The following is a 26909-nucleotide window of genomic DNA, read 5'->3' as shown; positions in this document are numbered from 1 at the left end:
CATCTTAAGGTCTAATATCCTATCAAAATTGGAGGGTATAGAACTTGTGGTTACTGAGATATGCATATATATGTATAATCAAGGTCAAAGGTCATTGAGGTTACATGACATTTTGAAAAAAAAATTATATTGCTAATTAATCCCTATATGCCAAAAAATCAGACCTCTAGCTCTATTCACTTGCCCAGAATTAGATGTGTGCAAAATTAATGAGGTAAAGCATGTGTTGTCATAAGGTCTCCCATCCTACTAAATACAAAGGACATAGCACTTGTAGTTACTTATTTATTGACATAAACATATATTTTAGGTAAAAGGTCATCAAGGTCACATGACATTTGGTCAAAAAATTTCTCTTCTATAGTTATCCCTATATACCAAAAATCAGACATCCAGCTCTATTGGCTTGCTCAGAATGAGATATGTGCATAATTAATGACCTACAATATGTGGCATCATAAGGTGTCCAATCATACCAGATATGAAGGGTGTAGCACTGTGGTTACTGAGTTATGGACAAATATGTATATTTGAGGTCAAGGTCACCGAGGTCACATTACATTTGTCAAAAAAAATTCTCTCCTATAGTTATCCCTATATATCAAAAATCAGACCTCTGGCTCTATTGGCTTGCTCAAAATTAGATATGCACATAATTAATGAGGTACAATATGTGGCATCATAAGGTGTCCCATCATACTATACATGAAGGGTGTAGCACTTGTGGTTACTGAGTTATGGACAAATATGTATATTTGAGGTCAAAGGTCACCGAAGTCATGTCACATTTTGTCAAAAAAATTGTATTGCTAGGTTATCCCTATATACCAAATATAGTTATCAAAAGAACCACCAATTGTATGAAACATGGGCCTAAATACAGACAGACTGACATTCACAGACTGGCACAGAGTGATGACATTGACCCCAAGTGTGCCTTGGCCCATGGAGAGTGATAAAGATATAACAAAAAGCTGAATGTAATGATAAAATAGTTAAGTATAGGCCTACAGACACTGAGGGTGAATATGTTACAGCAATTTGATTAGTTTCTTTTCATTTTCTACTTCTGTGATAATTTTTAAGACAATCAAACTGCAAGGCAGTTTTAATATTTAATTGACATAATTTAATTTAATATTTAATATTTAATTATTTTATATAATTTAATTGACATACATGTTATCTTTTACAAGCACACAGTAAACTGTTCTTATTTTTCATTTACAATATTTGACATAGACTGAAATACATAACATGCAACAAATATTTACATTTTGCCCATGAGCAGATACATGGAGAGATTTCAACATGCAATCATTAACTCAGAAACCCTATAGGGAAAAGTAAACATTGTTTTCTTCCAGAACAGCTGGTATATCCACATCTGGAGCAACTTACAAACTTAACCAATTACACAAGGATGATGACACAAGAGATAAAGTTAAACTGTGGTGAACTTGACTATTCCTTTCAAATCCTTACCTAACTTGATTGACATCTTAAACTAAAATACACTGCATGTTTAATGGCACACAAAAATACATCAGGGGTGTACCATTTGATAAAAGGGGGTTGTCTGGAAGATTGATGAGGAACATCTTTTTTATCCGATACACTGTACATTCTTTTTTTCCACTATCCCACCTTTTCTTTTTGACAAACCTTCTGTGGCTGATTTTTTTATTGACATTTGTTTGGATTTTTTTCAAAATCTGCCAGGACCCCCCCCCCCCCCCCCCCCCCCCCCCCCCCCTCCATCACTCTTTAACATTGAAAAAAACTTTGAATATATTTGTTGGAAACCAAACCTGCTAAAATCACCTCAGCTATGTTTTCTCATTATTTTTACCGCATTTCAACACCAAATACAGTTTACCATTTCAAATGCTTACTGAATCACAACATTATCTTAAACATAGGGCCAATGTCCCTGAAGCTACTATAGACATGGATACAAAATTAAGTATTTCCTGACTGTATGAAATCATCTCACTAAGGTCATCCTAGGGACCTGTTAACCAAATATAAAGCTGTCTGACCAGCGGTTTGAAAAAACAAGCGACCCAATAGTCGACAGAGCTCTGCTGTGTTATGTAGAGAGCAACTTTTTGTGACATATGTATTGATGAAGATGGTTGAGATCTTTGATAGCTCATTTCAGGATGGCCTGACCTAAAATGGCAACACTAGCTGCAAATATACAAAATTGATGATTTCATCATAATTATGTATAAAAATGTATACAAAATATCAAAGCTATCACATGAGTAACTTTGAGAAACAAATATTTTGACCAAAAATGGCAAAAATTGACCCAAAAATACAAAAATTGAAGATTTCATCAAATTTCACTATATCACACTAGGAGAACCCCCAGGAACCTGTATACCAAATATCAAAGGCATCAGACAAGTAGTTTTTGAGAAACACATTTTTGACCAAAAATGTCAAAAATTGCACCAAAATTACAAAATTGCAGATTTCATCATATATTCTATAAATCATATTTAGTTTATCTGTAGGAACCTGTATACCAAATATCAAAACTGTCAGACAAGCGGTTTTGATGAAATAAATTTTTGACCAAAAATGACAAAAAAATTCCTTAAAAATACAGATTTGCATATTTCATCACAATTTGAACAAATCCAATTTGGGTTATCCCTAGGACCTGTATACAAAATATCAAAGCTGTCTGACCAGCGGTTCATGAAGAAGAAGATTTTTTACCAAAAACGCCTTTTTTGGCACTAATTTGTATATTTTCAACAATATCAAAAAATCAAAAAAGCACAATTATTTCAGGTCAGCCCAAAGTACTTACATGCTAATTTTTTATGTAATCTGCTCAGTGGTTATTGAGATTTTCAATTTTGACTGTTTTTACATTTTTTCACTTAATTTGCATATTTTGGCAATGACAACTTCATTTGAACAAAATCTCATCTACAGCCCATCATCCATGTACACACCAAAAATCAAGATGAAATGTGCAGCGGTTTTGGAGTTTTTGATGTTGACGGACAGACATACAGACATACAGACATACATTTCCCTAGCCTATAAGAATAGCTTCCATTGCCATATATACATATGGCTATGGGAGCTAAAAAAGGGGTGAACAGTGTCAACGACGGTACATCAAGGCTGAATTTTGGTCATCTTTGTGTCTACATCTCCGCATCTGATGTTGAAACTGTCAACTTATTGCAGAAGATTTGATGGGCCGTGCTGTAGCAGTCATTGTCCTACTTCAAGACCAAAATTTAACCCTAATACCCTATTTCCTCTGCAGATGTCAAACTTTGCACTGAAGACAACCGGGCTTTACCATAGTTTGAGATCAATGGGTAAAGCAGCCACGTCATCACCCTTCAAACACTCTTTTCATGTACACTGATCCAACCCCCACGCTAAAAACACTGGGATGAAAGTAGCCATTGTGTGCTAGACAGAAAGAGATGTAAAATACGAGGGGAATTGGAAAAGATTGTTTTCAACACTGTCTGCAAAAGGCATCTCAGGTAAAGATGACCAATTTCATCTGATGTGGAGTAGCCATCATGCTTGTCACATTTCACTGTTGTCATGGGGATGAGAGTAATATTCCATACCTTGAGTCCAGGATTGACGATGAGTCTGGTGTTGTCATTGAGATATGCCATGTAATGCTGTACCATTCTTTTAGTCTCGTCTTGACTCAGATGTTCAAACGGTGCCGTGAAACTTCCAGCTGACAACATCATTGTGTTGGATTCTGAAATAGAAAATGGCAGCACACAATATTGTATCAGCCTTTGTGACATGTACTATGTATCCTTTTTTCTTCTGTACAGAACATTTCTTGATTTTCTCAAAATAACTGGACTCATGAAGGGAATACATCAATTGGAAATACGGCAAAAGTGCCCGGTATAATTCCACACTTGCATTCTATCATGAACTCTGGACCAGTCTTCATTGCCTTATACTGTCCACATGTATGAAAAGATTGACTGTGCTAAAACATATCTGTCCGAGCTCAAAAACGAAGGGTCTGTGATCAATATATCATGTGAACTAATATCAAAACAGAATATGCAAATTTTAATGTCAATCATCATGCACTCTTTGAAACAGAATAACAGATGTCTTTAGGAAAGTCAATTGGACAAAACAAGAAGACACCAGGATTTAACGACCTACCTTTGGTGGCAAGTTGTTTAAGATGCATACACTGTGATTCAGTAGGCAGGGCATCTAGTCTGTGATAGACCACTTTATCATCAGTTGGTACTGAAAAGATGAACGCAGAAAAATCATTGATGATGGTTAGAAATGAGACATACTTATCCTGAAAGTGAATACGTTGAATTTATTCTGAAAAACAATTAAACAAAAGCAATCGGTTACTTTACAGACACTATCTGATATGTTTGCAGGACAGGTGACAAGACCTGACGCAGATGTTGCCGAGTGACATACTAATTTGCTTCTGTAACAAATCCAAAATAAATTCCAAATGGATGGGGTACACACTTTTGAAGGTTTTTACATTGATTTCAAACAGACCAATGATAACAATTCAAGCATCTGGCCAAATAAAATATAACTTGTATATCACTTTCACAAGTTCGATGTTATTCTGCTAAGGCTGAGTGCTTCAGTGTAGCCTTTTCTGATTGTCATTTCAAAAAATGATGAGACCAGCAGCTTTTATGAATTTCCATGTACAAGAGATACAGTATCACCAACATCAAAGGAGAGACCCATACTTACCATTGATGTGTCTGAGGTGTTTCATATCAAAGTCCTGTTCTACCAAGACAATACACACAGAGTAGTGAGTGCCGTCAATCTTCCTCCATGTGTACAGTGCCAGTGTAGTGTCTTTACCCTTCTTCTGTGTCAAGGTGGCATTGCTTGGTACCTCTAACATCATGCTATCACTCTCTCCACTGCAACAGACAAGATGAAACAGGCATCAATTGTGGGAATATCATCACAAAGCCTAATGCTAATCATTTACCTTTCTTCATTTGTTGTGAATCCCTTTTCTTGGTTCAGGCAGAATGTATGTGAGGGATAGACGTGCATACTCTTATATTCCTATAGTTCTTCACTACTCTATACAGCGTGTACAGACTTCTTTTCAAACTGATGTGGAGTACATTTTCCAGTGAAATTGGAAGATTTCATTTTTCAATTAAGTAGACAGAGATCAACAACATTTTGAATTTCCAATATTAGCATTTTAGCTGTGATTTCTTTCACTGATGCAAATGTTACTGAGTCATCCCCAATTTTTTCTTGATTACCATTAAAAAACTCAATGGCATGCCTCCTGTACATTTGCAGGATTTCACTTTTTCTTACTCATTTGCACATTTTTGACACTGATGTGTTCATTTGAACAAATTCACATCTCAACCCCTGCATCTACCTGTACACCAAATACTGAGATGGTAGCTTTGGCTGTATGGGAGCCTTTGTGTGTGACGGACATACATCCGCACATACCCACAAATATACAGACATGCAAATCAGATGCAAATGAACTGATTCAGCTCATAACCTCACATTGGTAAACCAAATGTGAGCTAACAAATCAAAGTTTCTTTGAGCACAGTATAAGCAACAAAATTTTTTCCAACTTTCATTTTTGCAGTGCATGGTAGCCTGTGAGAAAGAGTGAGTGTCAAGAACAATTTCAGAATGGAGTTTCATGGTGTGGTCACCATACTTTGCTGATGAAGAAATATTCAATGCAGCTTCTGTCAGTGTTACTAAAATTATTATTCAAACATTAACTTGAATCACAAGTCTACTGATGTCTTTCACTGCTATTTAACAACTAAAGTGTATTCCATAATTTGAGACAGGAATCACAGGAACTTACTTCAGCAATGATTGTCGGATTTTGGAAAAGCCTGGCACTTGTTCAAAGTGACTGATGTCCGCATGCATGGGTTGGTAGTTGACAAAACATGGCCTGGGCAGTGTTGGATGCTGAAGTGTGTAACCTGCAAATATGACAAAAAGAGAGAAAAATGGGCATCAGAAGAGACAGTATAATGGCATAGAAGATCATTACTAATTATTTTACCATTTACTCTGAGACTGAGAGTGTCATGAAATAATTGAAGGTTGCCTTTAATAATGCTGCATGACAATTATTGTATACGTGACTTATTTTACTTCAAATTTAACATGAGTAAGCTACAGAACAAATTCCCTGTTATTTAATTCACCAGGTATTTACTTATGTACATGTGCATTTGTAATCATTTTTTATAGATGCTGATGTCTGAAATAATATTTATGATAATAATGATGACATGAAAATTAGCTGTATATCTCTCTATGATAGTAATTTTTTTTCCATCAAACGACAACGTGTACCTTGATTGTCAATCATGAAGGCATAGGACAGCTCTCCCTCTTCAAAGTAGGTCACATCTTCAAGTACGTCACCCATGTTCAGGTCCACACCCACGATTCCAAGGAGACGGTTGTTATAGTAACAGGTTTGTGTGATTGTCATGATCAGGCCTGATGTGGTAAGGATGAAAAAGACGATGGTATCAACCATTTTGCAGCATTTTGGCTAATGTTTCGCTTGCAAGATCGGGTAAATTACATACTATACTTCAGTATGCAGTAACTTTACAGGATATTTTTGATAAAGGCAAATGATGCTGGTGACCCTGTTCAGATATGTCAATGGCTGATTTTTTAAATTCTTTACATCTGCTATATGACAGGAAAAGATACAATCTTCAAGCAAGTATCTTCACTAGATGCAGTCATATGAACTGTGTCTTTGAGAGAAAGCATATACAGTGAAACCTGTCTTTACAGACACCTCTCTAATCAGGACACCTCTTTGTTAACGACATATTTATCAAACCAAAAGTTACACTTTGAATAGAATTTCACCTGTCTATTAAGGACACCTCTCTGTTAAGGACACTTATGTTCCTGAAGGTGTCCTTAATAGACAGGTTTCACTGTATACGCATTTTCGTCCACTCAGTCAAATGGACTTACTTTTGAGAGAAGACACACATGCAGGGTAAATTTTCTTTGCGTCAGTCGGCTTACCTTTGCCAATGTTATCCATGTATGGTAGCGTAAAAACAGGCTCTGTACTCATGTTATTTGGTAAGATTGAGTAAAATCTCCCCACAGTGGATGGTAAGTTACTGATGATGTTTAATACCGTCATGATTCCTTTCTGTAAGACATATAAGAAGATCAATTTTTTTAAACTTCAAAGTGTTTCAACTATTGAGCTGATTCACTTGAAAATTTTCTTTTCACAGATTTTTTTTGAGCTAGTGAGACCCATACAAACTTCAAATCTTCAAAAACTACTTTAACTTCACGTAATACCTTGTTGTATGTTTTTGTGCTGAAAAACAGCAGATATTTCGGTGCATTTGATACAAATTAATTGAACATTTCTGCAAATGCACTTCACTGCTTTGACATTCACATGACTCATTCCATACTCATTCATTGTTTCAAGTCTGTGCACAGACATATGCTTACCTTCCGCGGCATTGTTTCAAGTTGTGATGGGATCACCTGGTACTTGTCACTGTTCTGTTCTGCCATGTCACGCAGAAACGCCAGCTCATCCAATCCCGTCTTACCATCTGTTATGAAATTGAACAACAGAACAATAATGAAACACCGTCATAAACTGTAACTGTCTCGAGTGTCAAATCCTGCACATTTTTGAGCTTGTTTGAAAGAAATTATTTGCAAAATTGGACCCGTATGCCATCTCTGTTTCTTGGAACACTAGGTCAGTAAAACACTGTCAAAAACACAAAATCTAAATATGATATCTACTGCATTGAGTTGAAAAAGCTGGATACCGGTTATACTATACACTTACCTACATATATACATACATATCGCGACGGAAATACCCAAGTGTATTTTGTGTTTACATATCTTAATCATTGTTTTCAACTTTGGGATTATACTACAACTTTGAAGTTACATACTGCACTCACAGCTTGGATGACCTTGCACTTGGATGGACATTTTAGGTACCAAAGTTATTTTCAGTAGTCTGCTGTTCAAATCATTAAAAACATTTGATTTCAAAAATGTAGATTTCTGTGCCACTTAGTGTTTACACGGGACAGGACTTACCCTCGACAAGTGCATACGTCATGATGATCACTTTGTTATTCAACTTGGCATTCTCATCAACGATAGTGTTCATGACAGTTTTCACTTCTTCAGACCCTGATGTGTGTCCTGAGCTGATGTACAAGATCATCAACGCATCTGTAAAGGGAAAACAAGAAAACTTTGTGAATAAGGTGGTGTCGGGACCAATTTAAATATGTAATTTACAGAGCTCTGTATATTTCTCATTTGACCTAGATAATCCGACATCAACGATTCACTTGACATGTACATCAGGGTATTCTAGCATATAATACTTCAAGATCAACTTGTGATAACGTTATTGCCCTGACTAAATCCCACTTTGTTTTAGTACACTGAAATATCATCCATTGCATAAGAGGTATGACATGGCAGACAGTCTGTGTAACATCAACATACTTTTCTATGCTTTCTACAAATAAACATCTGACTCAGTGCATCAGTAAAAGCCGAAAAATTTGTTGTGGACGTACCTGTGTTCAAGGCATTGTTGCCGCGTGTCTTGATGGAATTCTTCATCAAGGTGAATGTGTGGAGGATTGCCTGAGTGTGATTGGTGGCGCCTGTGATGATAGAAGTTATACATAAGTGGTTTGCATGCACTACTGTATCAAGAAAGCAAGATTGTCTGTTCTGAGGCTGGATCATGAAGAGCGCCCTCAAACGATAATGGTCAGTCTATGCTGTGCATTAAAATGGAAGTCTCTCGCGAAGGGGAGGATAGAATCTGGTGTTTTAAGTGAAGGACATAGCAGAGTTATTCACTCTTCATCATCACAGGATGCAGCATTTAAACTGAAGCTGTACACTGGGATTTGTTCAGCACACATTTTAGCCTCTTTCAGTGCATACATCCTATTGATCAGTACAGGATTGGTGTCATCCGTGTAGCTTTGATCAATTTGCACTGTGACCACCAATTTTTTTTTTGAATGGTTGAAAGTTTGTTTGAGGAAAGTTCGAGCAAGTTTAAGTCTTTCACTTTCGAGGCGTTACTACCTTAAATAGTCCAATTCTGCTGTTCATTCATAAAATGTGGATACGGAAAAGCATCATAGTGAAAATTTCTCTGCAGTGTTTCAACAGCATCTGTTTGCTCTCTTTGGAGTCCCTACTTACCACTGTCCTTTTTGATTGTCTGTATAAATGTACTGAGTTGTCGCTTTGGTCTCTAGCGTGGCCGGCGCAAGCTGATTTGCGTAACAGTTATCGTCTTTGCAGGTATGTATGTTTGATGCTATGCTCAGAACACCAATCTACGGAAATAAATATCACATGACACCTTGTTATATTCTCTAATATCTCGCTGGATGAAATCTTTGAAACAAAATTTGAAGAGAGGAGGACTTATCCACAGATAGATTGTCTACATCAATTTTTTTTGCTACTTTTCATCAAACAGCCTCTGGGTTGCTAAATGTAATTTACGACATTTGATGAAATATTTCAAATCATAGTTTTTCAGGCAATAGCAAAAAATCTGCCCTATGAGTTGACTTGATGTTGAACAGAGTTTGGGTTCACTGAATTTCAAGTGCGGTACCATCTCTAGTACAACATTATGTGTAAGAGAATCCCCTCAAGGTGCAGATTTTCATCACCTGTGCACCGTTGGAAGGACAAATTACAGGCATGCAAGACTCCAGGAAAATCAACCATGTGCCCAATTCATGCCAGGAAGGAACCCTGTTAACAAAACCTATTTTTCATTGAAAAACACGAATGGTGCACGACTGACACGCTGTACTCACCCTGTCTCTCTCTGACAGCGTGTCCAGAGCAATCCCAGCAGCCCTTTTGGCAATATTAAGTAGATCATCGCTGACCTCTGACCCCCTATCAACCAGAATCACTAAATGCTTTGTTTGGGGTCTCACTGTAGATGCATATATTGACCTAGATGAATACAGAAACACATTTTAATTTTGAAAACCAACAACACTGATTAAACTTTCTATTAGTTTACGAAAGGCAAAAAGCATGATAAGTGCCCAAAACTGGCTTTCTTTTGAGTGTGGCTTTCCTCATTTAATCATACGCATACACAACAACAATTTGTCCAAAGCTGAACCTCACAACTGCTACAACTGCCTATTACTGCAATGAACCGTTTCTGGAGGCAAGTGGACACAATCACTTGTTATCACAAAAGTTGATCTTTGAGTGTGATACGTGCTGACACTTTGACATAATGATTATCAAAAACTTGTGTCAGAACCAAATATAGCATTGCGTGGGCTGCATCACCTGACACCCTGAGGTCAAAGGGCGCCCTCAACAGGTTAGCATGGCCTCGCCATTGTCCCTTCCAAACAAGAACAGAGCATACATATATTTGTTGTAACTATAATCTTCACCCAGTTAATTTAACATTCAAAACCCCTAGATACTAGCAATATCTCATATGCACCCTTTATGAACACAGATTAATATCTCTTTAATTTCTGTAAAATGCAATTTCACGTATGACAGAAATTTGAAAGTGTTTAAGTATTAAACATGATTTAAAATTCATTTATTCATTCTATGATGAATGAATAAATTTTTAAGTATTAAACATGATTTAAAATTTATTTATTCATTCAATGAAGCAATAATCAAAATAGGGTGGCTGGAAAATTACTTGATGAGATATCAACTCATGGGTGTCAGTGAAGTAATGAAAGATACAGTGCTTAGCAGAATTCACAACACCTGGGGTTCAAGTAGAGCCAGAAATTCACCATTCTCTGATCATGAATACTGTATCCTAGCCACTGTACTATCTCAGAAACATTTAGAAGTCACAGAATGGGCTGTTACTACTCTTGCACATTGTGAGAAAAAGAACTCACGAAGTGAAATTCATTGATAGGAGAAAAACTGTGAAAAGATTTGTTGAGTGTCGACTTACTTGCTCCTGGCATCCAGATCTTGTCCGCATGAGACGCTGATGTCGGCATTGTTGAAATTTGTGGCAGGGTAGATGTTATGCACTCCCTCCTCAGCACTGAAATACTGCCACTTCAACGACGGGAAATCTCGTAAATTACTGGCAAAAACTAGGTGAGAAAATGAATATAGAGAAACGAAAGACATCCAGTGAGGTTCAATTAGGTACAGATATGGTTTCCAATTGACCAATGATATGTTCGCACAATGATCCTTTGCAGGACTGTGCAGCATAGGTAATTGTAGGCTACAGTTGACTTTTAATTTTTCTACAAACAAGACACTATAATACACTGAAAACAGAGACATACACAAACTGAAGCTATTAAACGGCAAATGGCAAAGTTTTGACTTAAGGTTGGACAAATTGCAATATTTTCAGGCAAATGATTGGCCAACCATGCAATAACAGTCAATGTTTTCTTGGACTTAGCAAATGGCAGAGGCTTACATAAAATCTCAGCTCGGCCTTCAAGTGTATGAAAAAGTTTATGTCACATCAAAACAGAGTCATGCGCAACATCATTAATAAATTGACTCTCCTGATTTTTTCAAGCAACTTCAAGTGTTACCAATTTCTTTTCTTAGAGGGATTGAGAATCAGGAAAACTGGCCCACAAAATTCCACTTTTAGGGAGAATATGTTTCCAGTATGTACACTCAAATTTCATTATAATGCTACTCATGTAGACCGATATTGTTGACTTCCTTTGTTTTTTTTGTTTTTGTTCAGTTTGTTGTGAAGCTTGACTGAACAGTAAAGGTCACAGGTCAATGATGGTGAGAGCAAGAGTGCTGATTGGTTGAAACATGTCACATGACTACTCTCTCTGTACAGCAACACAGTAGCCCATGTGACACAGCTTCTTGCATCTTTGCCAGCAAATATTCTTACCTTGGGTGAGATTTTTTCCTGGATTAAATACAACTGACGGAGCGACCGGCGACAGTCGGTCGCATACGTGATTCCTTGATATATTGCTTTGAAACGCACTATCATATCTGAAAGAAAACGACAAAATTGCTAAGAAACCTTTCTTGTTACATTTCATGCCAACCAATCTTGGAGTCCAAATGATCTGATGTAGATAGGTACCACTATGCAGCATTTCAATTTTCCATATAAGAAATATTTGAAAATACAATGTGCATTCATTGGCAGATCAGTACTTGTGTCTAATTCCATTTCATCACTTCACAGTCATGCTATATCACTTTACAAATACACATAAATGAGGACAGACACTAAGGATGTCTTCAATCTTTAAGATCTTGGAATATTCTTCGCATCAATTTCCGATAGTATTAAAACTGCCTAAAGCCAGCCCTGTATCATCAATCTGTGTAACATGTGAAATTTCTCTTGAATTATAGAATTTTGAGTTACAGGAACATCAAACTTAAATGGTGTAGCAGATAGACCGGAGATGAAGCGGTTTAGCTGAGACAGGAAGAAATATGGCTACTACAAAATGCAGTATCGAGTCGAGCATTCTTTTGTAGATGGCACGAAAAACCACTGTTCAAAACATGTTGGAACACAGAATTTGTTGACAGAGTTTGAGGAATAACTTGCAGGCAGACAATCAAAGGCCTGTCTCTTTACAATCAAAAATTTGCCTCAGAACTAGTATGGTTTCATTTCATTGAAAACACACCCTAGACATACGGGACATATCATCACCAGAAGTTTACACTCACTTTGATATATCACTGGGCATCTGACAACAGTCATATCGGCCACTGAGCGGCGTATTCCTGTGTATTTTATATAACTCTTCCACGGTGGCTTTGTTAGTGGATAAAACTCTTAAATAATGACTAAATTTAGTGCGGACCCTCCTGGCTAGCTGTTGGATCTGCTGCTCCTCGTTGGGCGCTCTGTCCACATACAGCAGAGAGTCGTAAATTGCCTGAAGGGGGGGGAAAAAAAAAAGGAGAAAAAACATCAGAAAGAAGTGCATGACACTCAACGCAGACTGAATGTCTGCAGGTACAAATTAAATTATACAGCTTTGACTGAACGAGTGGGAACTGAGACATGTTGACCGGTTAAAACAGTTCTTCAACAGGCACAATCAACACACTTTAGACTCGGAGAGCATTTTTTCTAAAGTGATTAGAATTTTAACACACCCTTCAACGTCAAAATCATGTATGAACATTTGTTACTGTTAACAGAGGGAGAGAGTTGAAGATGTTGAAAACATCAAGACAAGATATATAAACCAGTCGAGACCAGTTTTTTCGGAACGACAAAATCATAAATACATCGCATTCAGAGACAGAAGATGGCAAAAACAGTACATGTTGAACAGTTTCAGTCCTTTGTTATAGCTACAAGACCGATAACTGTACACCACATGATTAAGCTCTATGCAAATATTTACTGAAATAGAATTGCAAATTCATCATTCTTCGCACTCGTTTCCGTTGTCAGCAAGTTTACAACATCGCATACTTTTAACAGAGCAAGCATAACTGTGAGAACTACATCCTTCGCTCGTGACTTCTGTCGTTCTCGGATCGCTACAACTGGTTGGTAATTGAAGCATGTAGGAAGTCAGTGTAGATTTGGACACAATAATGACCTATTTATCGAGAAACTCAACAAAAGATGTCTAAATAACGCATCTTTGATTTTGTGGCCGCAGGTTACAAGTCTGTCATAAAAGTGTCAAGGCGTTTGTTTTTATTAAAAAAAGTTTACAGCCAAGAAAATGCTGAAGGCACGATTGTGGACTTTAGAAAATCACGGTTTTCACAACTCAGGTAAACTATCTCATACACACAGGAATGGTAAAAATGCAGGCGAGGGTAACATGAAACTGGTGTTTATTGTATCAGTTCATACACACTGCGCTCCTGCTGCTGAAACTTATGGCTGTATGTTGTGGATGGCAACTCCCGTAAGCTAAATCTTCTTTGTGGCAAGGTTTAGAGAATGTACATGTAGGTTGGTTCAATGCCATTGCCCTCAACGCTATGGATTATGAGAGAGGGTGAACAACATGTGAGGAAGGAGGAGGGAAATGGGGGACTTAGGATGACATACATTCTATAATCAATCTGTGCTACCTGCGACCTGTAGTGATGTAATTTTTGAAAAGATATGATATCTAGGTACACTTTAGAACGGTGATATATGTAATCTTGGAGTGAACACAAATACAGTAACTTCCAGTATTTCTAATCTAAATCGAAATGTTAGCAGAAATTCAGATGCCCTGATGCACAGTTGAACACAGTCTAAACAGGAATCGTCCTATTCTGTTTCGCACAGCCCCATCTCTATACCTTTAGGCATTTGTAATTTGACAGAAAAAAAAACCATGCATCGTCTCGATTTCCCTCACAGAAAGAGAGCAAAGTGATCAACTGGTTCCAGCGAGGGTCTTGTAAAGTACCACTCCTGACAAATTGCATCTAAGGTTTTCTTTCACATCACCTCCTGAAAATCTTACAATCTGCATACATGTTAGTGTTACAGCAGAAGGCATCCTCTGTGAAAACAACCATCCATTGCTGCATAACAATGATCCCACTCACTCCTCCCATGGCAGGGTCTGTGGACTGAGCTATCACTATAGGTATGAGGAATTTAATATCTTGGTGATAGCTGCCTCCAAGGCCAATGCTGTTTAGACACCGACTCGTTGTATTTTATCACTGAAGAATTGTCCTCCCTTCGCCTGTATTACAGGCAAAAAGGGAGGACAATTTTCAAGCTTTGGCATCTGCCGAGGTATCTAATGTCTAAGATTTCATGTTTGCCAATAAAACCTTTACTAAAACCAGTTTATTACAGTCCGTATTACTGCGGTTTTTATGGCACACCTACATACATGTAAGCACAAAGCCAAAAACATCGGCAGCTTGGAGGCTGGGCGAGGTGGGGTTCGGAAAATCTGATGCGGTTTTAGTGTCAATCTCAATTTTGATGTTTGGTCACCTGACAGCGTCCACAAAGGAAACATTACTTCTGTCACACTAGTGGATAAAAAAACACAGGACGGCACAAAGGCACAACCCAGAGAAGGGCATATACATATATGATGTCTTTCTTTTCATGGCATTCCACCTACCCATTATCTGAACTCATAAAATATCTGTGCCAAACATAAAAATTTCACTATCTTTTCACAGAAGGAAGTATTGCCCAACATCAAACGGAATCACCAAATGTCGGCTGCCTTTGAAACGGATGACGAATTCAGTATATATTTTTAAAACTCTAATACTGTCCTGTTTTCCATTCAGACGCAGGCACAGGCAGTCAGTCGGTATGCTAATTGTTTATACATACAAAATCCCACAAGCTGGGGCGAAATTTCGCCATTGGCGTGTTCATCAGAGTGGAAGTTTCAATCAACCATACACTGCTTGGCGACCAGCACAATGACTGTGATTAAATTCCCACACAAGCCTCGCTTTCCTTTCCAGTGTCCCCTTCAAAAATTTCAATCTCAGAAATTTTACAGTGATTCTGTTTTCAATGAACGGCTTACAATCACTGTACAAAAAAACCTAGTATACATTTACATCAGGATTCTATGTGACACTTTTTTGACAAATTTGTTGTTGATGTGTCTTTTAGTTTGGGCGGTAGTAAAGTATGCAAAGACCTATTTCAAAGACTTGCACATCAGCCATTTCAATAAACTACATGCACAAAAATCTTCAACTTCAAAGCTGTTAAGAAACTAAAACACACACAAAAATCCATACATTTAAATGAAACCTCGGAAGAAAGCCGATATTTAGAATTTATAGACTGCAAAACAGACAAGCTTTACGAGGCAAAGTCTGTAATTGAGGGATTTAGCCGACAGCAGAACTGTTATCAGCACTGCAAGTTGATAAATAATTTCTCGATTCGGTAAACACATCTGACTATTGCAGAGATGGCGGCCATATTGGCACGACTATCGTAAGATACATGTAGTAAATTCTAAGCTGTAATGTTTTATGAGCTTTGTCATTCTCTGGTCTTAGATCTGATGAATCTATATTCTTATATATATTTTTTTCGGTATTCTCATAAGGCTGATAACAGTTTGCGTCAGCGGCCATCAAATTCCACAATGAAACCATAAAAGCTTTAGTTAATCACTGATGTGGCCAGCGAATCTGTTGCCTGTTTTCTCAGATGTCTGCAGACTCAAACTCCAAACGTGGATTTGTCTGGCATCTCTCAGCTTCAGTAATTACATGCTCTGTGTTCGCTGAGTTTGCCGTTACCAAAATACACCCGAAGAAATTCTAGACTGAGATATGAAAGCAGTCTTGCAAGGGCAACATTTAGATTAGATGTTGCACTGTAGCTGACACAGATCATTGCCGCCAGGTTCATATTCCTTGATACTGCCATTTCCATGTTATTTTGCCATTAGAATTTTTTGGAAAACGCCTCAAAAAGAGTCAGTAACACTTCCGCATTGATATTTCACTGCATGGGTATATATGTCCTCTTGTTCCATGTTTTGTGAAAATATTTAGTGTGTGTTTCTATCCCATAATATGCACTTGCACTCACTGTACATTCAGGCTCACAAAATCCTTGAGAAATTTTACCGGGCAGTCAGAAACCAAAGAAGAAAAAAAAATATTTGTTTATAAGCAAAACCTACAAATCTGAGGAAGACGAAGAAAAAATTTTCTTTTGCAGTCAGAATGAAAAATCTTTGGAATCACACTTGTTCTTTCCAGTCTGATAGAGGGACTGCTTACATTATAACAAGAGCTCTTTGATTATTATATGTGGATGGAAAAAAGCAAGTCAGAAAGAAATACGGAGTTGATGTCTTTGTCTTTTACGTTCAGTCTCAGTTTCATCACGTTCTTCTCACCATCCTGTGTTCATCTTGACACTCTCTGCAGATTCCCTAATCTTTCTCACATCAAGACTCTCCGAGGGAAATTTGCTCTCCATTGATGTGAGCCGCCAACATCAGAGAACAAAGGCCACACACACACACACACAAACTAAGTTCCTGACATCTTTTTTTTTGATGAGGTGTGAAGAGCAAATTTGTCAGACATCACCACATATTTCACAGGTAGCGTCTTCCTGTTGAGAATCTTTCAACGACTGAATCATGACAAAGCTTTCACACAGCTTTGGAAACTAAAGAACGAATCTTAGGTTTTTTCCGTTGAGAGACCAACATTACACTCCACTATCTGTAATTTTTTATGTATTTTCAAGTAATTTGTTGTGTTTTGTGGTAAGTTCCTGATAAAAACTCACGTTGGAATTCCAACAGTTTAACAATTCAACACAGTCCATACTTTTATGTCATGTTCAACGTTGTTTTGACAACTAAATGTTATTATTAATTCTAATCAGAATTCACTCATCAACTATAACATTGCATGCTGTCCGTACATTACCTTGAGTTGGCATTACTAGTGTTTCATATTTCAACATCCCTTCATAAATCAACATTCTTTCAGAATAAAATTAATGAAAATATAAAAAAGTTGCTCCTTATAATGTTGCAACAGTGCGAGGCTGCTTCTCCCTATTGGAGTCCAATGACCAAATGACCTTACTCCTGTAATCTATTAACAATTTTCCAATGCTGATATCATTGGACGATAAAAAAACGCATGTACACACAGACTTGAATTCAGCTACAGTATACAGCATTCCTCGATAAACTGCCATATCAGACAATGTTTGACTTCTGGTAATTAAATTAAACGAGGTGAAAGTTGAGAGGTCACAATACATGTCTGTTTTGACCTGCACAAGGTTGACAAAGTTTCATGATGTTAACGTCTCAATATTCTACAACGGTGAGTTGTATTTGATCAGGGATTGCATTAACCCATAACTTGCTTCCAGAACTACTATATTTTCTAAGGGACCCTTAATTTTCCACAAGTAGGCTTCCATTTGGAGCACTTCCATCTGTCCACAGAGATGAAAAGATTGGAATTTTCTGAAATACCTCATCACATGGACTCGCCTTTATGCCAATCGATTGCTGTGCACGGCTATGTACAGAAAATCTGCTTGAAAGACTTGACAATCTCTGATTACAAAAGTGTATCACACAATTTGCATGCTAATCTCATACCCTGAAACTTCAGCATCAAATTCTTTTCAAAGACTTTAAGGCTTCCTGTTCCAAACACATTGTTTGGATAGTGTAGTTTTAAAATTCTGATGCAAATTTTCAAGCAAAAACAAATGTTTCAAATAAATTATTGATTTTTTTACCATTTCAGTAAAAATACATCTTCTGGTCAAAGACGATCAGATTTGATTAAATAAAGGCAGTTTGATAATTATATTTAACTTACACAATCTATGGTATATGTATCAGTTGCCTTATCATGTCAACGATAGCGTGGTATCTCACTGCAGTTTTTCCGGAATAAGATATTGCAGTTATGGATTGGGGATGTTTGCCGAAAGTTTGTATACCTTTAGGTGGGTACAGGTCTAAGATTACCAAGGGTTCGGTGACAAGGCTTGTAGTGTTATCAGCAGGGCAGAAAAAAAGACTACCTAGGTCAGTGATAATTGCCACCGACCTACAACAGCACCCACAGTGGGAAACACAGCACCTAGGAAATCAGACGGCCATTGAGAATTTGGCATATCCGTGAGCGAATTTGTCATGACGGTACTTTATGCTTTGATGGTACTAGAAAATGCCTGTTCAATGTAAATAATAGGATAGCAAAGTTTTTTTAAAAAGTAAGCCAACTTCTTGATTCCGCTAAAGGCCTTTTATGGAAGAGGTAATGAAAATCACACCACAGTTAAAATGCTCAACGTTGTGGATATTTCTCATTTTATGTTACACGGCGAGGTACTTATAGCAAGTGCTCTGTGCCTGCGACAGTACACCTGTACTGACTATCCATTTGCGGATTCTGTCACTACTTTGACCTCAAAAGCTACCTCTTGCTACATGTAGATATGGTGTGATTTTCCTTTGATCTGTAAATTTAAAAGTAATTTTTGATATCGTGCATGCAACTTGCATACAGGAACGTATGAACAAACCATTGAGCATGTATTTTGGTTTGATTAAAATAATAGTCTTTTCTGGGAACCAAGTTGATGCATTGGTAAATTGATAATTATGATACTAGAAGTGTCACCAAACCTTTGGGATATAGATTTTACTGTCCAAGACGAAATATCAAGTGTGAGAAATCTAGAAGAAAATCAACAGACAGCAATCTGATTTTATAACAGTGTAATAGAAACACAGGAATTTAATTCAGGTGTGTATTTTCCTTGTACCAGACCAATGGCAGTTATGTGTTCCTGCCTGGACATTCCAGTGGAGTCACATTTACTTGAATATTTAGAAATAGTAAGGGCATGTCCAAACAGGGCGCATTCACTTGCATATTCTGGTAACCCTGCACTTGTAATCACCATTGAATCAGGTTTTCTTAATGACTCCACTGTTTCCCTTTGATACATAATACAACTTTTGTGCTTAGATCTGGAAAGTCAAGCACCAATGGGAACTATTTTGAAGAAACGTAATGAATATTACTACATGACAAAATCTGAGTAGTATCAGTACTTGTGTTTTGGTGTCACTCAGGGCCCTGAAGAAACCATACAGTACACTGTATGGATACTATACTACGACAAAATGGACTTTAATTACCATGGTTTGCTAAAAATGAACGGATGATCATAGGCTAACATTATTTGCCTGAACCCTCTGAGAGAAAACATTAATTTTTGTCACGGGCATTCAATATAACCCTTACCAAGTCAATTTTTTTCCGGATTTTTCCAAAAATTGTAATCAAAAACTGTTGCCAATGAAAAGGGATGTCCATTTTGTCCAAAAATATAAACAAAAATCTACAGAAAAAAAATCATAAAAATTTGTAAAATGTGCAGTAAATTTTGGTGGGAAATATTACAGCACTCAAATGGTTACAAGATGGAGTGCATATGTGAAACAACTTCACCTCACTACAACTACACAATTTTATAATTCTTGCTACCACATGAATACAGTTATAGACCTGGAAAACCTATACAGACACCAACGTCATAACTTACTTTAAATAATTCAACAATATTCCATGTACTGAAACACAGCAATTAGTCTGTGGGAAAGCCCTTGTTCAGAAGTCACATACATAATTTGAGTTCAAAACAATTGCTAGATCCAAAACTACACTATTGTACACTGTCGGTTGAAATTTAGTTTGTCTGTACGATAACATATGCATAGTGGGGCCGACAGGCATGGTTTTACCTATTATTTTCTTTGCTGCTAAAAGAGAGGGTCAAAACAAATCAAAGACTGCACTTACAAAATCTTGCAGAGCCAGAGACTAAAAATGGCCTGGCTAAAGCTCTGTTAGACAATGAAAATAGGAGGCCTCCATTAATGCCGTCCCCTTTTTATGCATTAACTCAGTAACTGGTATTAGTGTCTTGAACATGCCCCCAAGGAGTTCAACCTAATACAAACAGCCAACATGGCTTCCACACATTTTCCAGGGTAAATTCTAACCCACAGCTTTCCTGGGGATCACTTTGAAGTATTACACTTCTGCGGTTTGAAAAGTGCAGCCTTCTTGCGCGTTTGAAAAACGGTATTACAGAGCCGCATCGGATAAAAAACACGGAGCATCTTAGCATATGTGGGACAGCTCTGGGCAATGTATGCAGCGACTCAACAATGTACTTGCCGGGTATTGAAACTGATTCGACCATGTGTAAACAAATGCAGAGACCGTATTCAAACAGTGAATAGAGCCCATGAATACAAAGACGCAGGTAATTGGAAGCTGCAGTACGCAAACAAAAATGCCAAGCTGGGGCCAAAAAACTTGTTACCATTCACTATGTCTGTATGCTAATCACTCCGAGCTCTGGGACTTTGGGAAGGGGGGGGAGCTGTGTTGGCCCTCGAGCCACATTTGGAGGCTGGGTCGGCTGGCTTGCAACAAGTGCCAAAATGAAAAGCCACTTGGACAGAGAAAAAAGCCCTGTGATGGAAATCCGCATTACATCTACAAGGGCGGTTACCGATAATGGTTTTTTTCTTTCTAAAACCCCAGCTGTTTGGAAATCAGCCTTACTGATAGCCAGGGGAGTGAAGTCTGACACATTATGTAATGGGGGAAAACAGCTAAACTGCTTGTTGACAGCTAATGCAATCTTGAACATGACAATACTGGGAGAAACAATAGCACTGGCAAATGAAGACATGACCACTTAACAACCGGCAAACAATCAAGGCTCATTTATTCACACTGTATTTGTTTCCCAATCAAACATGCAAAAAAACTTCCCATGATTCAACAGTACCAATATGAACACTTTAAAGTGACATACGTGCTGCCTTTAACAATATGGCAGTAGATATCGTTCAGACCCAGGCATGTTTATAGATTACTGGCCTTATTTGCATCGTTATTATCCTGCCATGTTGATTAATGGAGCATCATTTCCACCCAAGGTTCTAGCTAGGATGGTCCAAATGACTGCCAACTAAATTTGAAAAACCCAATTTGCATGAATTATCTTGATTGTACCAGTCTGAGAACTTTTTTCATTCTGTAGGTATCAACACAGCGGAAGTGTTCTATACTAATATATTATCATGTTTTACTACGTGGTCTAACACATTCATGTACAGAAACCTAGTATCACACAAAAATGACCAAAATGATAATAAAAGATAGCACAGGTGTCCAGTCTGGAATCTATCCAGTGCTCGCCATAACTCTGCAGAGCTAAAATAGACTATGCAGATTCTAGACCAATTTTTTGTTCAATGCAATGTACATCCTCTGAGGATTGCTAGTGATCTCTAAAAGTGACCCTTAAATATATTTTGAATCTCAAAATTTGAGGTGTTGTAAATTCACCAAAGAATGCTAACTGTAACACCAAAATCCCCCTGATACTTCGATTGCACAGAAGATTGGCACTGATGTCGAAGTTCAGAGCAAAAATATTCAAATTCTCATGGATTGACACAAGGTGATGTGAGACAGAATATGCAAAGAGCATACCTGGCACAAATGGCTTTTTTTCGGCTAGGTACAAGTAGAAAGATGTCAGTCTAATTTATATCGACTTGAAATGTGTTCGCCTCCAAAATTTCCTGAATTTTCCATTCCTTGTAAATTAAGATTTCACTGGAGGTATTACTCTGAGAAAGGTATTGTTTCGGTATCAGACTGCTCTTTTTTGGGGGTCTTGCCCACGGTATGATCAAGCCATTCTTTGGGTCCCTGACAAACACTGCTTAAATCCCACGCCTCTGGGTTGAAGTAAAATACTTAATGCTGATGCCTGTGGAGGTGGGGGGGCACAATGGAAAAGCTGATAATGCTCCTTGGAGTGTGGGAAACAACGTTGCTTTCTTAGTTGTATCTGTCGGGCTGGAATCTGGACAGCGATGGTGCAGATGTTGTGGCTTGGGGATTGGGATCTTAACTGGTACAGAAGATAGTCCCAGGAGGGTGAGGAGAATCCCATAGGTGGATATGTACATGCAGCTGTCTGGTGTTTGAAATTTACATGCTACATACAAATATTCCTTGTGATATATGGCAGAGCTATAGAGAAATCATCACACTGCCTCCACACCTTTCATTGTTAACTGCAGGATGGGTGATCTGAATGGAACATGGCTAGCAGAGCGACTCAAACTCTCTATGAGTGGAGTTCAGGAACACTGCACGTCAAGAGATCAAGCTGCCATGGACAACAGAAGAAACACTCAATGGGTGTTAAAAGCATGCAGAATACCTGTACCTTTGAGAATACTATTTCATCACAGAGAATATCGGTCCAATATGGAGTGTTTTCTTCCAGAGAAATGGGAATAAGGTTACAAACAATACGCCTTTGATTTTAAAGATGAATTGTCATCTGAAAATGCTTGCATCTTCCAGGAAAAATTTACAATTGATATTTGATAGATTAACGATAAATAATCAGTACATTCCAACCATTTCTCAAAAGCATGTGTCATACTTTATGTACCAAAAATTAAGTTACGTTACTCTTCAATGATGCAGTGCCAGTGGGATATTTGCTTCAAAACTGGTGATATGATCACTAGCAGTGAAAAGTGGTTGTCTTTTCCATCGTCGTAAACCACGTGCCTTTTAACGGCAACAGCTCAGCACTACCCGTTAAGAGATTTTGCGTAGGTCAGCGGAGCGGAAATTATTGCTCTGGCTCGCGAGAATGGTCTTTTCAAACATTAGGCCAGACTGATGAAAACTGGTTCTCTGTATTACACAGTATAAAATCAAAATTTTATCTTAGGGAGCATGTTTGTATTTATTCACCATAAAGGCACCCTCAGACAAGTGGTGATTTCTACTATGATGTCGTAGGTCCATTGTTCGTCAGGTATGCCTCATATTACCTGGAGGAAGTAACTGCTTTACTTTGGAATTAAATTCCTCCTTATAAAACTAATTTTCATAACGTCAAATTGCACACGCTGTACAACTGCTGACTGTCTTACAATTTCTAAGGAACATGTCTGGAACATGTCACGTTTTTACTTCACCATAAATATGCCAAGCGCACGACGTACACGTCCATCTTTGAAACCAGCTATTACATGTAAAAGCTCTGTAACAATGCTAACATGACTTTTGAACTGCCGAAACTTAATGTGACATACCAATGCAGAGTGGCTTCCAAGTCTTTGTATCTGAGACAGTTTTCATGGCATTCTCCTTTGGCGGTGAACACCGTCCATTATCAAACACTATCCATTATCGAAAAAAAAGCAAAAAAAGATCCTGGATACAAAAGAATTGACACACAGCGACACTCTGTTGTTTGGATTTTAACATTACTGTTCTATAAAACATAGGGAAGCATATAACAACAAAGCTAGACTCCTAAAATATGTAATACATGTGGCGCCTTTGAACAAGAAACAGATACAACTCTTTGCAGTTTCATTCGCACATTCAGAGCCAAAATTCCAATTTCATGACTTAGAATGTACAATTTATTGCTGATGTTATCCTTCAAATCAGTAGATTATGCATATCAAAGTCAAGATCTTCTTCCAATTGTTTGTTGTAAATATTTCACACTAGAAGTCAGATTTTAACATTATTTGATGGAAACTGTCTCATTCAACACTGTGTCTGTGAAGGAATGTTTCTGTGGTCATTTGCAGAGTCTATGGTAACATATAATCTGCCTTATCCATGTTCTGCAAATTCATTTTATTCAAAATCATCCCGCCCCTCAAAGAATCTTCATATGTGCTGGGTTAATGATGAAAAATTTGTAAATCATAAATTAGTGTTAATTTACATTTCAGTGAATGGACACACACCAAAACAGTTACGTTAATTAATATTTACTCAAAATATTCTTTAACAAAACCATTCATATGTACTGATATATCCTACTAGAGCAAAAGTTAGTTTGCTCCGACTGTCGTTAGCCAACAAGGAGACAAGCACTCCTGACAGGCCTAATATTTTTCACCAAGAAAGAATTCTATGCTTGTACGATGCAAGCCAGTTCAAAATCACCAACTATGGCAGCTCATACGCATCTCAGAGTTCAGACAGGTCAAGTATTCATGGAATACTAATATTTCAGTTGCTCTTTGACCTCAGGACTCTTGATCACCTCCAAATTCAAGTGCTAGCAAATACTCCAGTAACATCGATCCCATACTTAGTCCAGTAATTGATGTTTGAGCCGGCAATTTGCTGAAGTCTCCGATGTCAAAATATTCCCTCCCACGGCAAGTTTGACATTCTGAATTTCAGTTTACACATTGCCACATGTGGTAACATTCGACTTCAGGTCACACACACAAATTTCTACTTTGCAAGTATACTACAATAATAACATCTACATCTATGGTGAATTCATTTCAAGAGAGTATACCCATTTACTGTCAAGTTACAAGTATTTTACCTACAGAAAAGGACCTTCCCTTGTAGCAATGCTGACAATTCAACAAGCAAGGTCACTACCATTTTGAGTTTATATGTTGACCACAAGAACTGAGAGACTGTGTGTTGACACATCTTGAAATTTCATGAATCTGAATTCTTGTTGTTGTGTGATGACCTTATTACATGTTGCCTGGTTGTCTTACATGTTCATGTACCAATGTTTCTCATTTAGGTGTAGATATATTAAATGTGTTTATGTGTAGTATACATGTCCATGTATGCCAAGTGTATGTACATACAATGTATGTACATGCACATACACTGGCACATGTTCTGCAGCGCAATACCTCATTTTCCTATTAAAACTTTGACTGTTTGAGTCCTGTAATTTTTCCCACAAAATTTTAGTGCAGTATTTCATCATTTTGTACAGTTTCTTCTGTATTTTTTTATAATTGTGGACCAAATAGACATCACCGTTCATTAGATACAGTTTTTAATCAATTTTTTGGTGAAAAATCTGAAAAAAAGTTAAATGGTTACATTTATAGGGGCGACAAAATTTGACTTTGGCACTCAAAGGGACAATGGCAAATACATGTATTTTAACCCTTTCACCACCATGGTTTGTCCCAAATCCATTGTTTTCTATGGTAAAGTTGGACCTGTACACAGGGAACTGGGGGTGAAAGGGTTAAGTTGTGTAAAGCAGGCAAGTACTACATTTACACCTTAACTAACTTGTTCATGGTTACTGCACAACTGAGTTTATCTACAATTACACATTGTTCTATCTTTCCCATGATATTCTAGTTCTGTTTCAACATCTGCATGATGTATTATGGAGAGTTCAGGATTCAGTACACTGTCAGTTGACCCTTTACAGAAGCTTTCAAATGCACAAGAAAACGTGTGTATGGCTATTTCAAAACACAAATTTTCAGTTTTATATACCTGTGCACCTATTTAAACACACACACACACACACACACACACACACACACACACACACACACACACACACACTATACATGTATACCATATGTATATATATGGTATACATGTATACATGTATACCATATGTATATATATGGTATACATGTATACATGTATACCATATGTATATATATGGTATACATGTATACATGTATACCATATATTTATATATATATATATATATATATAGATATATATATATATAATATATATATATATATATATATATATATATATATATGTATTTATATATATAGTGTGTAGTGTGTGGTTTAAAATTGATGGATCTATTTGGCAAACCTCTATTATCCTTAGAATATACATTCATATGCTACATGTACCTTATCAGCTGTGGCAGCTCACAGTACTTGCTATCACCGCACTCACTGTGCTAGGGTCAAAGGTCAATCCATTGGGAAAACTTATATTTCAGATTGGGTTCAAGAGGGCAATAGATGGGATGTTTTATGTCAAGAAAGCACAGTGCCACGAAAAGTTAAACAAAAAAATACCTTTTACAGTTGCACTGCGCTGCCTCTCGCCAGTACTCATGTTGCACACATGGTGTGCAGCGATATTCCGCTCGGGGCGGTTTATTAGTAGCTGGTCACGCTACCTTTGCCAAAGACATGAAAACCATAATTTACTGCGGTATATCCGTAAGGTATTTAGTTTCTGCCTTTGTTACATTTTCTTTTAATAGAGTACTGACATTATGCGCTAGACTATTGCATATGTAATATTTACTCTCGTGGCGAGTCCTGAATGAAATTCACAAGAGTATTTAAATTAGATTCTGAATACCGCGGAAAAGATACATCACCCTATTCATACCTTATATTTTAAAACATGCATGAAGAATAACCAGATTATTGCAGTTTACATTAATATGGATATCTATTGCA

General features: G+C 37.4%; 1 protein-coding gene and 1 long non-coding RNA gene across 2 annotated transcripts in view; one reads left to right on the top strand and one right to left on the bottom strand.

The window, feature by feature from the left end:
• Positions 1–26909, top strand: part of LOC139138408 (uncharacterized) — a 251467-nt gene that overhangs the window by 14599 nt on the left and 209959 nt on the right. The gene's annotated exons all lie outside the window — the stretch shown is intronic.
• Positions 3417–9428, bottom strand: LOC139139431 (VWFA and cache domain-containing protein 1-like). Its single transcript, XM_070708344.1, has 10 exons — positions 9292–9428; positions 8646–8735; positions 8152–8289; positions 7537–7643; positions 7087–7219; positions 6385–6534; positions 5882–6005; positions 4762–4940; positions 4189–4278; positions 3417–3760 (listed from the first exon to the last, which is right to left on the bottom strand). Exons 2-10 carry the CDS (start codon positions 8689–8691, stop codon positions 3417–3419), a joined length of 1311 nt encoding a protein of 436 aa, XP_070564445.1. The 5' UTR covers positions 8692–8735; positions 9292–9428.

Source organism: Ptychodera flava, chromosome 8 (assembly GCF_041260155.1).
Source record: "Ptychodera flava strain L36383 chromosome 8, AS_Pfla_20210202, whole genome shotgun sequence".
NCBI lineage: Eukaryota > Metazoa > Hemichordata > Enteropneusta > Ptychoderidae > Ptychodera > Ptychodera flava.
Note: the sequence above shows the minus strand (reverse complement) of the source record. Positions and strands in the feature narration are given on the sequence as shown.

Coding starts and splice junctions, on each gene's coding strand:
- LOC139139431 (XM_070708344.1), bottom strand. CDS start 8,691: ATGAAGAATTCCATCAAGACACGCGGCAACAATGCCTTGAACACAG. Junction 6,006..6,384: donor CTTCATGATTGACAATCAAG/GTACACGTTGTC, acceptor TCATATTTGCAG/GTTACACACTTCAGCATCCA. Junction 3,761..4,188: donor TAAACAACTTGCCACCAAAG/GTAGGTCGTTAA, acceptor TTTCTATTTCAG/AATCCAACACAATGATGTTG.